The following is a 12,969-nucleotide window of genomic DNA, read 5'->3' on the forward strand; positions in this document are numbered from 1 at the left end:
ATTAAGTGAAATGGCAATTTCTCCCAAAAAGAATTCCGTTCTTATTATAGAAGACCTATATTTTAAAAATTGTCCTCAGTTATTATTAGCATTTGAATGATGTTAATAAGGTTGTGGAAATTTATATAACATCTTCGATTTTGCCTCTTGGCCTACAAAACCCAAAATATTTATTACCTGGTGCTTTACAGAAAACATTTGCTAATCCCTGATTTCAAACATTATGTGAGCCAGCCTGCTCTGAACCAAGTGCTGGCCTTGATAAATAAGGGTTTACAAGGTACTGTGCTAACTAAGCCCCTTACCTTTATTAGCTTGCTTAATGGTCACAGCAACCCTGAGGAGTAAACGTTCTCATCATTCCCATTTTACAGATAAGGGAAATACCTCAGAGAGGTTAAGACCTTTCCCTAAGGTCACACAGCTGTTAAATGTCAGTTGGTTCCAAAACCATGCTAGATGTTTGGCAAAGAACTCAAAAATTCTCATCTATACTGCTCAGGTTGATGAAGGAAATGTCAGACATGACGTGCCTTTAAGGCACTAGTAATCCAGTTGGAAAAAACAAAGACACACACACAAACACTTAAAAGAAATACATGGTTATGTAAGATGTACATGGCTAGGCCTTGGTAGTTTAGAGGCATAATAATAACAGTAATAGCAAAATGAATAATTAGAATAATATTTATTGTTTCTGAGATGTTTACTATGTTCCAAGCTCTTTCTGAACCCCTTTCTTGTACTGATTCATTTAATCTTCAGAACAACCTGGGAGCGTTTAGAAACTGAGATCACACAGCTCACAGGTGGAGGAGTCGGGATTTGAACCAGCAGACTGAGTATCTGTTCCCTTCACCAATCCCTGTAGGGATGGAGAAAAGAGGTGCTGAGGAGAGGGCAGCATTTCAATTTGGGTTTTCAGCACTAGGTGATTTTTCCTGCTTCCAGGCTTACTGCTCCAGATCCGAGGGCATTTCCTTGAAGAAAGAACCCTATCCAAGAGCCTGTAGTCTTCTCCAGGTTTTCACCTTGGCTCCATTACTTCAACCTGGTCTTCCATTTCCTCAGCCGTAAAATTAAAGAATTGAACTAAAGCAGTGGTTTTCACTGTCCCTGGGTTCCCAGCTCAGCTTCCTCCGTGGTGCCTACACGTTCAGCTGTTTGAGTTGCCCAGCTCCTACCTAAGATTTTTGTTTGAAGAAAGGGTTCTTTCACTTGAGGCCACTGAACTAGGGCTGTCTCAGGACCTTCCAGGTCTCAGAGCTCTACGTCCAATGGCAATGGTGGTGGTGGTGGAATGAACCAGCAGGGAAGCCACCTTCTCTGTCCCCCTCATCAGGTCTGCCCGCCCCACCATCCATCTAGTCAATTAAAGCCAGAACCTGCCTCAGAAGCCCTTGTCAAAGACAGAGAAGCCCTCTGCATTTGTAGCAGTGGTCATGCCTGCAATTTCCACGAGTCCCTGCCGAATTCACGAGGCCATAGAACTTATTTAAGAGTCCTGATCCTGCTGAAGCAGTGTTCCATTTTGAAATCTGGTCTCAGATTGGTAGCGCAGCTGTTTCTGCTGTATCTTTTATGTTCTTTAAAGCCCCAGCCTTTTCCTCAAAGGCTGGTACTTCATGTGGGCTTTGCCTCCTCAAGGCTTACAGTGATTGTTTTGCCTCTTCCTTCTGCCTACAGCATTCTTAACTGTGATCCTAATATTGGGTCAGGCCCCTAAGGAAAAAACTTTCATTCAGTCTGGAGCCCCTGATCCTAAGGCAGGTTGTAGGCTGTGGTGCGAGGCCGAGTTCACCTACAACATGAGGGAGAAATGAAGGTGGTGGTTTCCTGGTTTGTGATGCCAAGCCCTATGCACCCTCAATTGTTTCCAGCCTTGTGTTGGCTATTTAGACAACCCAGGAAGTGCAAGCAAAGGCCAAAATACTAGCTCCTTCTCCCAGCCAAGCACACTCACAGAGATTCTCCCTATCATTAGGCGGCTGGGAACCAGGCTTAAATTAAAGTCCAGACTTGGCAGTGGGAGCAGGGACAATTCCATTATTTCCAGCCTTTTGTCCAACAGGAACCACTTTTGTCATTTTGATTATAAAACCCTTTGATTTGAAGACTTTTGCATTCATTGTTAATATTTAATTTTTCCTTTTAAGAAATGAATTGAAAAACCTATGTAAGAATCAGCCATGGTTTCTGAGGCTCATGAATAATTGCTGCCATTTCACTGTGCAGTAGTGACCTTGAGCTTAGTTATTTTACCTCTCTCTGCCTTGATTTCCACAGATGTAAAATTGGAGTATTACAGTGATGTACTTCATAGGGTTATGAAGTGACAGCATAATGAAGGTTTAATAATAATGAAAGCCTGGATTCTAAACTCACTTCCCTGGTTTTGCATTCCAGCTCTGTCAATTGGTGGTAATAATAGGACCAACGTTACAGCACTATTTTAAGTGTTAAATTAATCTTTATAAAGCTCTCAGGACTTGGCTAGGCACATACAGTAAGTGCTGTTTAAATATTTGCAACATGTAAATACTCAGAATAGTGCCTGACATGCAGTAAAAGCGAAATAAATGTTGTTTTGTTCAACTAATCTCTACTAAGAGGAAATTTTAACTATTCTAAGTGATTTCTGTTGGGGGTTTTACATTATTCCATTACATAGACCTCTTAAGTTAGGGATACACATTCACCCCAATAACTACCCTTTGTTCTGCTTGAAAGAAGAGGGAGGAGGTGTGAGTCTTGGAAAGGATGTTCCTGTAGGCACAGGTGTGTCCATGAAGCAACCTGGATCCCTAACGTGCCTCAAGCATGTGCTGGTTCTCCACCCCCAGCCCCCTGTGGAGGCCATTAAGGAATAAGGCAAGCCATTAGCAGGACTGTAATAGCCTAAAAGGGCTGAGGAAGGAATCCCAGCCTTAAATTCAGGGCTAGACCTTTGGGGACTCAGGTAGATACTAGAACCTCCTTTGATTTGTGAAAGAAGCTGAAGGATCTCCTGAGCCTGACTGGGAGAATTATAACACAGAGCTGTTGTGTTATATTTCTTCTTGCCTCAGCACCTTTGCACATGCTGTTCCCAAGGCCTAAAATACTCTTCCTCTTTTGCCCCTACCCTTCAATATTCACATAGTTCACTTCAGCTGAGTCAGACCCTGCAAGCTCTGAGGTCACCATACCTCGGTTCATATGCCAGCTTTGCTATTTAGGAGCTGTGACCTTGGGCAGGTACTAACCCCTTCTGTACCTTGTTTTCTTCATAGATTTATTGTGAGGTATAATTGTTGGGTCTCAGCTTAAATGTCATTACCTCTACTTCGGGAAAGACCCTCCTCTTTTGTAAAAAGAAGAAGCCTATTCTCAGGGCCCCCGTTTTGTAAGTTCAGGGTTGTTCCTTGGTTAGGTTTCATGTTGATTTCCATAGGCCTTGGGGAAATCATCATGAGCCGTAACCAGCTTTGGAGCTGCACTTTACCCTGGGCTTACAGTTTTCGTTTCACGCTGGCTCTCTCCTGGGTGTCCCAGAGTTTGTTCCACTGATTATTGCTTCATACGTATTAGATAGGGAAGTGTTCTGTGGTGAAAGAAGGTTGTGAAGGGCTTGGGTTAAATAAAATCAAGCTCAGTCCTTTCCCGTAAGACTGCTCAGAGTCTCTAGTATGCTAGTGTTTTATCCATTTCCTGGGGGACGAGGGAGGGACCGCATTGTTGCCCAGTGTTGCTCATCATGGAACCTATTTTTCATGAAATACAGTGCAATGTTGGTGCCTCAGAACACACCCTGGGAAACACGCTTTGTTTTCTGTGGCTCTCCCACCACCAAATGCTAGTGCTTCTAAGGATATAAACAAACATAAGGCTTGTGATGTGGCACCAGCATGCAGAGGGTTTTTGCCTGTGTCTGCAGCACGGTATGACTTACCATTGTGCTTTTCTTTTCCCTCTTCCCCCAAACAGAGAAGGAGACCTTTCTGGATCCTTTCGTCCTCCGGGACCTCCTGCCTGCATCCCTGGGCAGCTATTACCGGTACACAGGTTCTCTGACCACCCCACCGTGTAGTGAAATTGTGGAGTGGATCGTCTTCCGGAAGCCACTCCCCATCTCTTACCATCAGGTACATATTGAGCCCCACATGGGGCTTCTGTGCTGACTCGTTTGTGTTGACTTACTTATATAACATTGCTAGAATACACCAGTTAGAATGTTTTATTTTTGGACCCTCTACTTCTCATTGATTTCCTTCATTCTTTCCAACAGGCATGTTTTTGAACCCAAGAATTATAAAATATAAAACACGGTTTTTTGGCTACAAATTAACTAGCTGATGAAAACTACAGGCATGAAATCAGGTTTTGTGGAAGTATTCAATTTTGAGGGGAAGTATTCAATTTTGAGCTCTCCTAGATGATGATGATATCTTGTGCCAAGAACTCTTCTAAGCTCCTGACATGTGTTAACACATTTCATCCTTATGAACAATGGTGTTATGACGTAGCTGCTATTTGCACCCACTTCATGCAGGAGAGACACAGAAGTGTAGTGACTTGCCCAAGGTCACGCAACCAATAACCACACCACGGTGTCTGATCACAAAGACCGAGCTCTGGACCACTAAATCTACCCAAAGTTCAGAGAAGAGATTTCCATACCTGAAGAAATAAAAGAAAAAGCACCCTTGACTGAGCTCTTTCCATGTGCCAGTCACTTTGCTAAGCAGTTTATACACAGTCCATTTACATGCAAAACAACATGGAGAGATGGTATTACACTGAGATTGGACACATAAGTACATTGTGGCGTGGAAAGATCGGACAACATGCCAAGGAGTCGTGGTTCACGAATGTCAAAGCCAGAAATCAAGCCTGGGTTTGTCTGATTCTAAAACCCACATTGCTAACCACGGTACTGAACTGCTCCTCTCTGAGTATGCCCTGGGCAGTTTTCATAGGAAGGTGAATTTAGGCTGAAGCAGTTCACTGGTAAGAAGTGATGAAATAGACAAGAGGTGGGGGCCAGTGTCAGAGGAAGGAAGCCACTAGGGGGGTGAGGAGCCTTGAAATCGCCTCAGGGATAATAGATGGAAGGGGGCAATTCTTAGAGGGGTATGTTAGTTGTCAAAAGTGCAGAATGCACTGAGGTAGCAGTAGATTTCTTCTCCATAATTCCAGAAACTAGAACCAGGAACAATGAGTGGGATTTGTAAATACGGAATTTGAGCCATTGACCAGTAATGTATAAAAATGGAAGCTTCCTCCTATCAGGGCCATTCATAGAAATGCTTTTTCCCCAGAGTTTGACAGCCAGGGCTAGGGATGTTGTACGGGAAGGGGGAGGTTTTGGCATGATGTGATAATATCAGTAATAGGACTGAAGACACGGTCCACAAGGTTATGAACCTGGCTGGCCAGCGGAATGGTCCAAAGATGTTCCTTACAAGGGCAAAGAATACAGAACAGTGAGCAGGGGGAAACAGCGTTGGATGGTGTCCTGGTCAGGTCTGTTTTGGAGATAAGAAACAGAAACCTATATAAGGTAGCTCAAATAGAGGGAGTATCTTCAAGAAACAACAGCAGGGCAGGGGCACCCTGAGATGGAGCCATCGTGACCAGGAATGGAACTAGAAAGTGAGGCATACGCATATATGGCTCTCTTTCCAGGGCCACACAGGCTCTTAAATCTTGGATGTTCTGCCATGGCTTTATTATTCTGTACCTTTGCAAAATTCTGGTCCCTTCTCTCCCCCTGTACATAGGTTTTGTTGTTGTTGTTTGTTTGGGTTGTGTGGCCTAATATGGTTACTCTTGTACCAATTGGCCTTTCAGCTCTAGGACCAGCTACCAGTTGACAGCAATGTGGGTCTTATGTCATAGTATTCAAGAAGATAGATCCAGCAGACATGGGCCAACCAGTGAATTGGCTGGCCCTGGGTCCTCATGGGTCCAGTTTGAATAAATCAGCAGAGTTGCCAGGTAGCATCCTGAGACATCAGGGGTAAATGGAGCAGGCTGTTCAGAAGGAGCTATGTGTAGAAGAGACACCATATCCTATCCCACTAACGCGGGTAGATGGTATAGGGCCAGGCAAAATTGATTATTTGGCCTCACTGTTGTTGGCAGACATTTTACTTTCAGATTTTTTTTCTTTTAATTCCACTCTTGTGAAGAAAGGATTAGCAGTTTGGTTTCTGAACAGGATCTGCCAGCCTTAAGGAGATAATGAAATATGAAACAAGTTTTCTTCCTAATGGTGAAGCCAGCATTGTTTTCGTTAAATTAAATAAAATTACAATCCATAGATTTACAGCTTCAGGGTTGGGGAAGGGGCATTGAAAAGGAATCCTTGTCAATTAAGATAAATGCTTTTTGTCTTCAGAGATAGAAGGGCTGGGAATGACATGGTTAGGAAATACAAGTTTGGCCCTGTGAAGGGCACAGAGCTAAAGAGTGGTAGTTAAGTTGGGAAGAAATAAGGTCCATTCACACATACTAGATTTTATTTCAGCTTCAGATATTTAGTGGGTCCAAACAAAAGGCAGAGTTTTAGGCTTGGATGTCTTGTCAAGTGTTTGTCAATTAGAAACATTTGACATTTGGTAAGTGGGCCTTTCTTTGTTAATACCTGTTTACTCTTCCACTTCCTGCCACCTATATGCTCAAAGAGAAGAAATGATGGAAGAGTTTTTCTCTCTGACTTTCAGCATATGACTTCTCTGTAGGTATTAATTATTGGTTCAAGGAAATAGTGAAGAAATTGATCACATTTGTTTCCCAGTTCCTTTACTATAAACCATCTTAAGATAATACTTTACTTTTATCGAGCACAGCTTCATCTATCCCTGTCTGTTTCCCAAAGGAGGAAAACAACTCATTTTTATGTGGCCAAACTGAATTCTTGCTCACTAGCTGCATGGAGGTCACAGCTGTGTCAGCCCTCAGAAAGGAAAGCTTTAGCCATCCAAGTATTATCGCATCAGACCCTCTCACCCTGACCTTGCCAACATTCTTTCTGAAGTTAGCACAGCATGTTCATTTCAGAAAGGCGAATAGCCAATTCAGAAGAGCCAAGCAGACAGAATTCTATGTCTGCTTCTATCAGAAAGAAAATATCCCTGGCCCTTCATCCTTCTCTTTCTTCAAAGGCTCAGTCGCCTCTTCTCTCTTGCATAGTGTGGGTGCCCATAGGCATGAAAGTGAGGGCATGTTCACCATAAAATAAATGCTGAGCGCAAATGGTGGACTTGTGTGAGGTGGATTTCTTTGTAGCCTTACAGAATAAATATGAGCAACTACTTTTTTCTGTTTTATTCTCTTTGGGGAGTGTACGTGGACATTCAAACCAGCCCCGTAGCCCATGAACTCTTGACTCTGGTTTGTGTGATAATCTAGATCTAAATACGGTGTTGCTAATGAAATCGCATGTTGGCTTGGTTGGCCAGCAGTCAGGATAGCTTCTGTGGCTCCATTAAACATCTACTGTTAATATCAGGCAAAAATCGTGCCGTGACTTTGTCACCCAAACAAAATGGCAGCACTCTCCGTCCGGGTATAGGACGTTAAAGGAACAGGCCTGCCACGTTGAGACAGATGCCTGCACTGTTCATGACTAGTTGGAGAACACGACCATCTTGAGTCCAATGTACTAGGATGTGTTTTATCCTAGAGCAGTGGCTCTCAAATGGTGGTGCTTTGGCCATTGGAGACTATCCCAACCTCCCCTTTCCAGGACTGTTTGCTTCCTGTAGTTTAAAATATGACACTGCCTATAATTTCCCTTAGCATGAATTTTATTTCAGTGCTTCTTGGGGACTCAATCAAAAAGGCAGTAAATGTCTGAACATGTCTAGTCTGTTTGCTTTTGGATGTTTTTTTTTCCTTTCCCGTAACAGTAAGCCAGAGTGGATAGGAAAGGTTTATTTGCATGACTTTTTTTTTTTTTTAAACCAATGTTATCTCTCTAGTAAAGAGGAGAGCAGCTCTTTCGACTTAAGACCATGTTCCATTTGGAGCCAAACTGCCTGCATTCCATCCCTGGCTCCATTCTTCAGCCAGATTACTCAACTACTCTGCTACTCTGTGCCTTGGTTTTCATCTGTAAAGTGGAGATGATGAAAATACCTACTTGATGGAGTCCTTACAAAGACTAAATGATAGAATGTGTGTAGAATGCCTGGACTAGTGCCCGGCACCACAGGAAGTGCTCGAGAGACACTGGGCGGGCTTTTTGTTGCTGTTATTAAATGATCACCAAGGCTGGAGGGCAGCACTCTCCAGTATAAATAAAGCAAACGCCACATACGTCATTTAAAATTTACTAGTAACCACAATGAAAATGTAAAGAGAAACATGTGAAATGAATTTTCCTGTATTTTATTTAGCCCAATTTTTCTAGATTATTACTATTTCAATGTGTAGGGCTAGCCACATTTCTGGTGGAAGAGCTACATATGACTACTGGCTGTTGCAACTTCCAGTAGTTGTGGTTTATCTCAGGACCACAACTACTGATTAATTACTTAATTCAGAAAGTGTGTATTCTAACTACATAATGTGCAGTGCATGTGAATGAAGTTTGCCTCAATGGTGGGGTGAAGGTGTCATTATTAATCCATACAGATAGCTTTCTTTGTTAATTGTGATTAAATCCTTTTCCTTTCTGTAGAAAGCCTTTCTCTAATTGCCTTCATGAAAAGATGTCTGCAGCTACAAGGTGGGGACATGGCCCTGTAGTTAGTTTGTTATTCTTGGGTTTTGTTTTTGCAGCCATGTTCCAATAAGTAAAACTTTAGATGCTCCAGGCTATTGAGAATTTAATATTCCATCATTGTTATCTTGTTTAATGATGAGGCAACAAAACAGTACTCCCCTGTCACCTCTTAAATGTATGGTGAAGCTAAAGTGCCTCCTTGACCTTAGGTGTGATATTTCAGTTCCTGATGCTTACCCTGGAGTTTCTTACTATGCTTATAACGGACTCTGGCATTGTTTAATTGCCATTATATACCCATCCCATAAAATATTGTGCACATCGCCCTTTTAATGGTTCATAACAATATTACTTTTGATTTTCTTTCATTTTCCCTCTTCAGCCACAATGGTCCTCTCCCTACGTCCTGTGGACGAGAGCTCTTACTGCACACGAATGGCCTGAATAGATTTCAGCTTTCCTTTGATTTGAGCCAACAGATTAAAAACTAATTATTCTTTGTAATATTTTTATAATAAAAACTAAGTTGAAATGATTTATATACACTTCCAGCTAACACATTTGCAATTCAAGGTTAAAATTGTTCTTGAAACAGCACCAGTTAAAAATGCAATTACAACTCCCCAAGCAGGGATAAAAGAAAAATGTTTTACATGTTGACTTCAAAAGTTAAAAAGTCAATTTAATATTATAGAAATAAAAACTTTCATTTATTTTTACTAATGATAAAGACTTCATTAGTTATTACATATTAAAGTAAAGATAAATTCAAATGTGTTTATTACCTGCTTCTGGAAAGGAATAAGGTAAATTTTTGAAAGTGCAGGCTTTGTGAGGTGGATAGCATTTTCTCTTCGTGTCCACCATCTTGTTCCCAGTTCCCAGTTCTTTCTGTGTTGGTCCATAGGCCGTTTCTTTCCAGAGTGCAGAAAGTGCAAATAGATTTATGGTGCCGATAATGGGTGCCCTGCATGAACGGTCTTTTGGGATTAGCTAAAAGGAATTGTTTGGGGACTTCTACTGTCACCACGTTCAGTTTCTCCACTACAGCGCCACTCTTCCAGTGAATAATGCTGTGGGCCTGGTATGCATTTGGCATGAAGCAGCTGAGCCTGAAAAAGAGAGTCGCGCAGACTTAGATTTCTAATCTTCACTTCACCTCTTGGTTTCTATGTGATCTTGGGACATTATTTAAGATCGCTCAGCCCAGTTTCCTCATCAGTCAAAAATCAGAATAATGATATCCTAATACCATCAACCTTATGGGATTTCTATGAGGACTAAGAGAAAGCACGTAACACCCTGAGCTAGTACAATGCTTTGCATGGAATAAACACTCAGTAAATAGTAGCTGCTAGTGTGAATGACATGCTATTATTAATGTTACTTTAATGTTATCTTAAGCTAAATGTAAGTTAGAAACCAAAATAATGTTTTTAAAGTGCATAACAAAGTACATGGCACATAATGGGTTTGATAAATATACATTATGAGGAGAAAGAGAAGGGAGAAGCAGATAGAGCATCTTATAGTTGTTGGAAGCTTAGAGTACAATCATGGTTACCACATTCCTCATAAAATAATAATAATAGTACTAATAATGATAATAACACTGAGTAGCTACCGCATGCCAGGAATTATGCCAAACACATATGTGTAGTAACTCATTTAATAGTGACAAAAACCACATGAGATAGCTGCGGATGTTACCTCCGTTGTACAAGTAAGGAAACTAAAGGTCAGAAACACTGAATACTTTGACCACGGTCACGTATTTAGCAAGCAGGGATTAAAAACAGTGTTTGGAGCCTAGGTAGCAAGAGTAAGAGTTTGGAGGTTGGAGAATCCGGCACAGGCCAAATCATTAGTGCCCCACAGTGACAATGGGAGATCATTGAAGGGTATCGAATGGAGGCATGACATAATCTTATGTACAGTTTAAAAGGATCACTGTCTGGCTGTTAACCAGATCTAGAAGAGTCGGACAGAGTAAGCTGGTCAGACGCCCAGAGAAGCACAGCTGTGTACAGTTTGTTCTACGGCTCCAGCAGAATGTGGGGCTGCCATGTGGCACAGCTTTAGGAGGCACCTTCTCATTGTGGTCTCCGTAAATGACATCCTTTGGAATCAAAAAAATGGAGGCCCAGATGGTGGTCAGTTTCACCTTTAGCGAATGTAGTTACATGTCACGGGTAAGGATCAAGGGACAACCTGAATTATCTGTGTAAAGGTATGCAGTCATCTCCCCTTACCTGCGGGGAATCTGTTCCAAGACCCAAAGTGGATGCCTGAAACCGCAGAAAGCACCAAACCCTAGATATACTATGTTTTTTCCTATACATGCATACCTTTTCACTAAAGGAAGCACTTTATGGCTTCTCTTTGGCATATCCGAATTGCCATCATCACTACTCATGTGCTTTGGGGCCATTATTAAGTAAAATAAGGGTGATTTGAACACAACTACTGCAATGCCGAGACAGTCGATGTGATAACTGAGACAGCTGCTAAGTGACTAACGGGTAGGGAGCCCATACAGTGTGGAGACACTGGACAAAAGGATGATCGATTGACATTCCAGGTGGGACAGAGCAGGATAGCACAAGGTTTCATCCCGCTACTCAGAATGGTATTCAATTAAAAACTTACAAATTGTTTATTTGTGGAACTTTTTATTGAGTATTTTCAGACTGCATTTGACCACAGGTAACTAAAACTACAAAAAGCAAAACTGCTGATAAGGGGGATCTACTGTTTCAGTAGATTTCTGGCCTAGATCATCACTGTTCACCTGCCAAAGTGAAAAGACTCCCCTTGCCAATCCAGGGATCATGGAGGTTTCCACTCAATAGCCAAGCACGCCACTTACCAACAGGAGAGGCCACTGGCAATTTTCATTCTATTTAGAGGAATGACAGTGTTGTAGTGAATGCTGCCAACCTACCGAAGGACAGTTGATGAGTCTGCTAAGCTTGTCCTCCTTTTCGTCTTTTGTGTGACTGTCAAGCAAAGGTATGATCCAGTTGACAATATAATATTGCTCAGGTCATTAGTTCACTTTCAGAACTATCTGATCTGTCCTTCGAAATCTTTGGCAAGTTGAGTTAATGACAAGGAAGTGGCCGGGCTTTTAAGCCGTAGCATGTCATTAAGCTGTAAGAGCAATTTAAGCGAAAGCATTTTTGCATTAAATTGAGAACCTGCCTGTTTTTACAGTTGTATGACTAATTCTTTCCAGAGGCATCAGAAATAAACTTTTTAGACTTAAATGCTATCTTGTGAAAGAAGCAAGTATTCTAGAAAATAAACAAACCTTAGAGTCGTATTGCTGAGACAGTCTCCCAGGCCATCCTTTCCTGGCATCTCACATATTAAACTATTTCACTACAGAAGGCTATCTCTTACAGATAAATCTTGACTCTAACTTGCTATGTATGGTAGCCCAGTCCATTTAAAAAAAAAAAAAAAAATCACGCAGAAAGTTAAGGTATTCCTCCCTCTATTCAACTCACGTCTCTAAGGCTTTAATTTAAACCAATGTCTTCTTATTTGGCCCTCTCTGGACATGGAGAAGAGCTGGTCAGCATCTTCCACTTGCAAGAGCCTTTAATCAAATTACTCCTTACTCGCCTGTTCTTCAGGCTAAACAATTCCACTTCCTTTAACCTTTGCACACACGATTTATTCTCCATCCCTTTAATCATTTTGGTTGGTCTTTCCTTAGACTGTCTCCAGAGTGTCCTTTCATGTAATTTTAAGAAGTTATTTTCTCTAAGAAAATCAGAAACCTTCTCTGATTTTTGGATGAATTCAGTTTGGATTTTGGTAGTCGTATCAAGTGAGTATACCGGGCTAAGTTGAGGTGATTTTTCTTTTCAGCACCTCCAATTATCTTCACTTGAATGGGTCACATTTAGACAGAGTAAACCATCCAATTTTAGCAATGTTTTCTGCTTTTATTGCCTTTCTCCCTTCACTATATAGAAGGAACATCAGAAGGAAGAAAGATAAAGGGCACATTCTGAATAGCAACAATATTATGTGAATAGTAGAGAATTAGACTAACACAGGCTACTTTTGGTTTCAAAAGGCTGGTTGAGAGACCATCTAGTTCTATGTTGATGAACAATTAGAAAAAATTTCATAGTTTACTATCACTTTACATGTGCAGGAAAATTGGAGGGCAGGTGAATTGATAGGTGAATCCATATACTTAAATGATTTTTCTTGCCTGAATTAATCACTGTGTATTTTAT

At 41.4% G+C, this 12,969-nt stretch overlaps 1 protein-coding gene across 3 annotated transcripts in view; it reads left to right on the top strand.

The window, feature by feature from the left end:
- The window catches only part of PTPRG (protein tyrosine phosphatase receptor type G), a 693,857-nt gene that overhangs the window by 554,112 nt on the left and 126,776 nt on the right, over positions 1-12,969 (top strand). For all 3 annotated transcript variants that reach the window (XM_019728372.3, XM_019728373.3, XM_019728374.3), the window contains exon 7: positions 3,967-4,124. In XM_019728372.3, the coding sequence (XP_019583931.2) occupies positions 3,967-4,124 (158 nt within the window). The remainder of the gene's footprint in view (positions 1-3,966; positions 4,125-12,969) is intronic.

This window comes from Rhinolophus sinicus, chromosome 5 (genome assembly GCF_057876585.1).
Source record: "Rhinolophus sinicus isolate RSI-liver-muscle chromosome 5, RSI-T2T, whole genome shotgun sequence".
Lineage (NCBI taxonomy): Eukaryota > Metazoa > Chordata > Mammalia > Chiroptera > Rhinolophidae > Rhinolophus > Rhinolophus sinicus.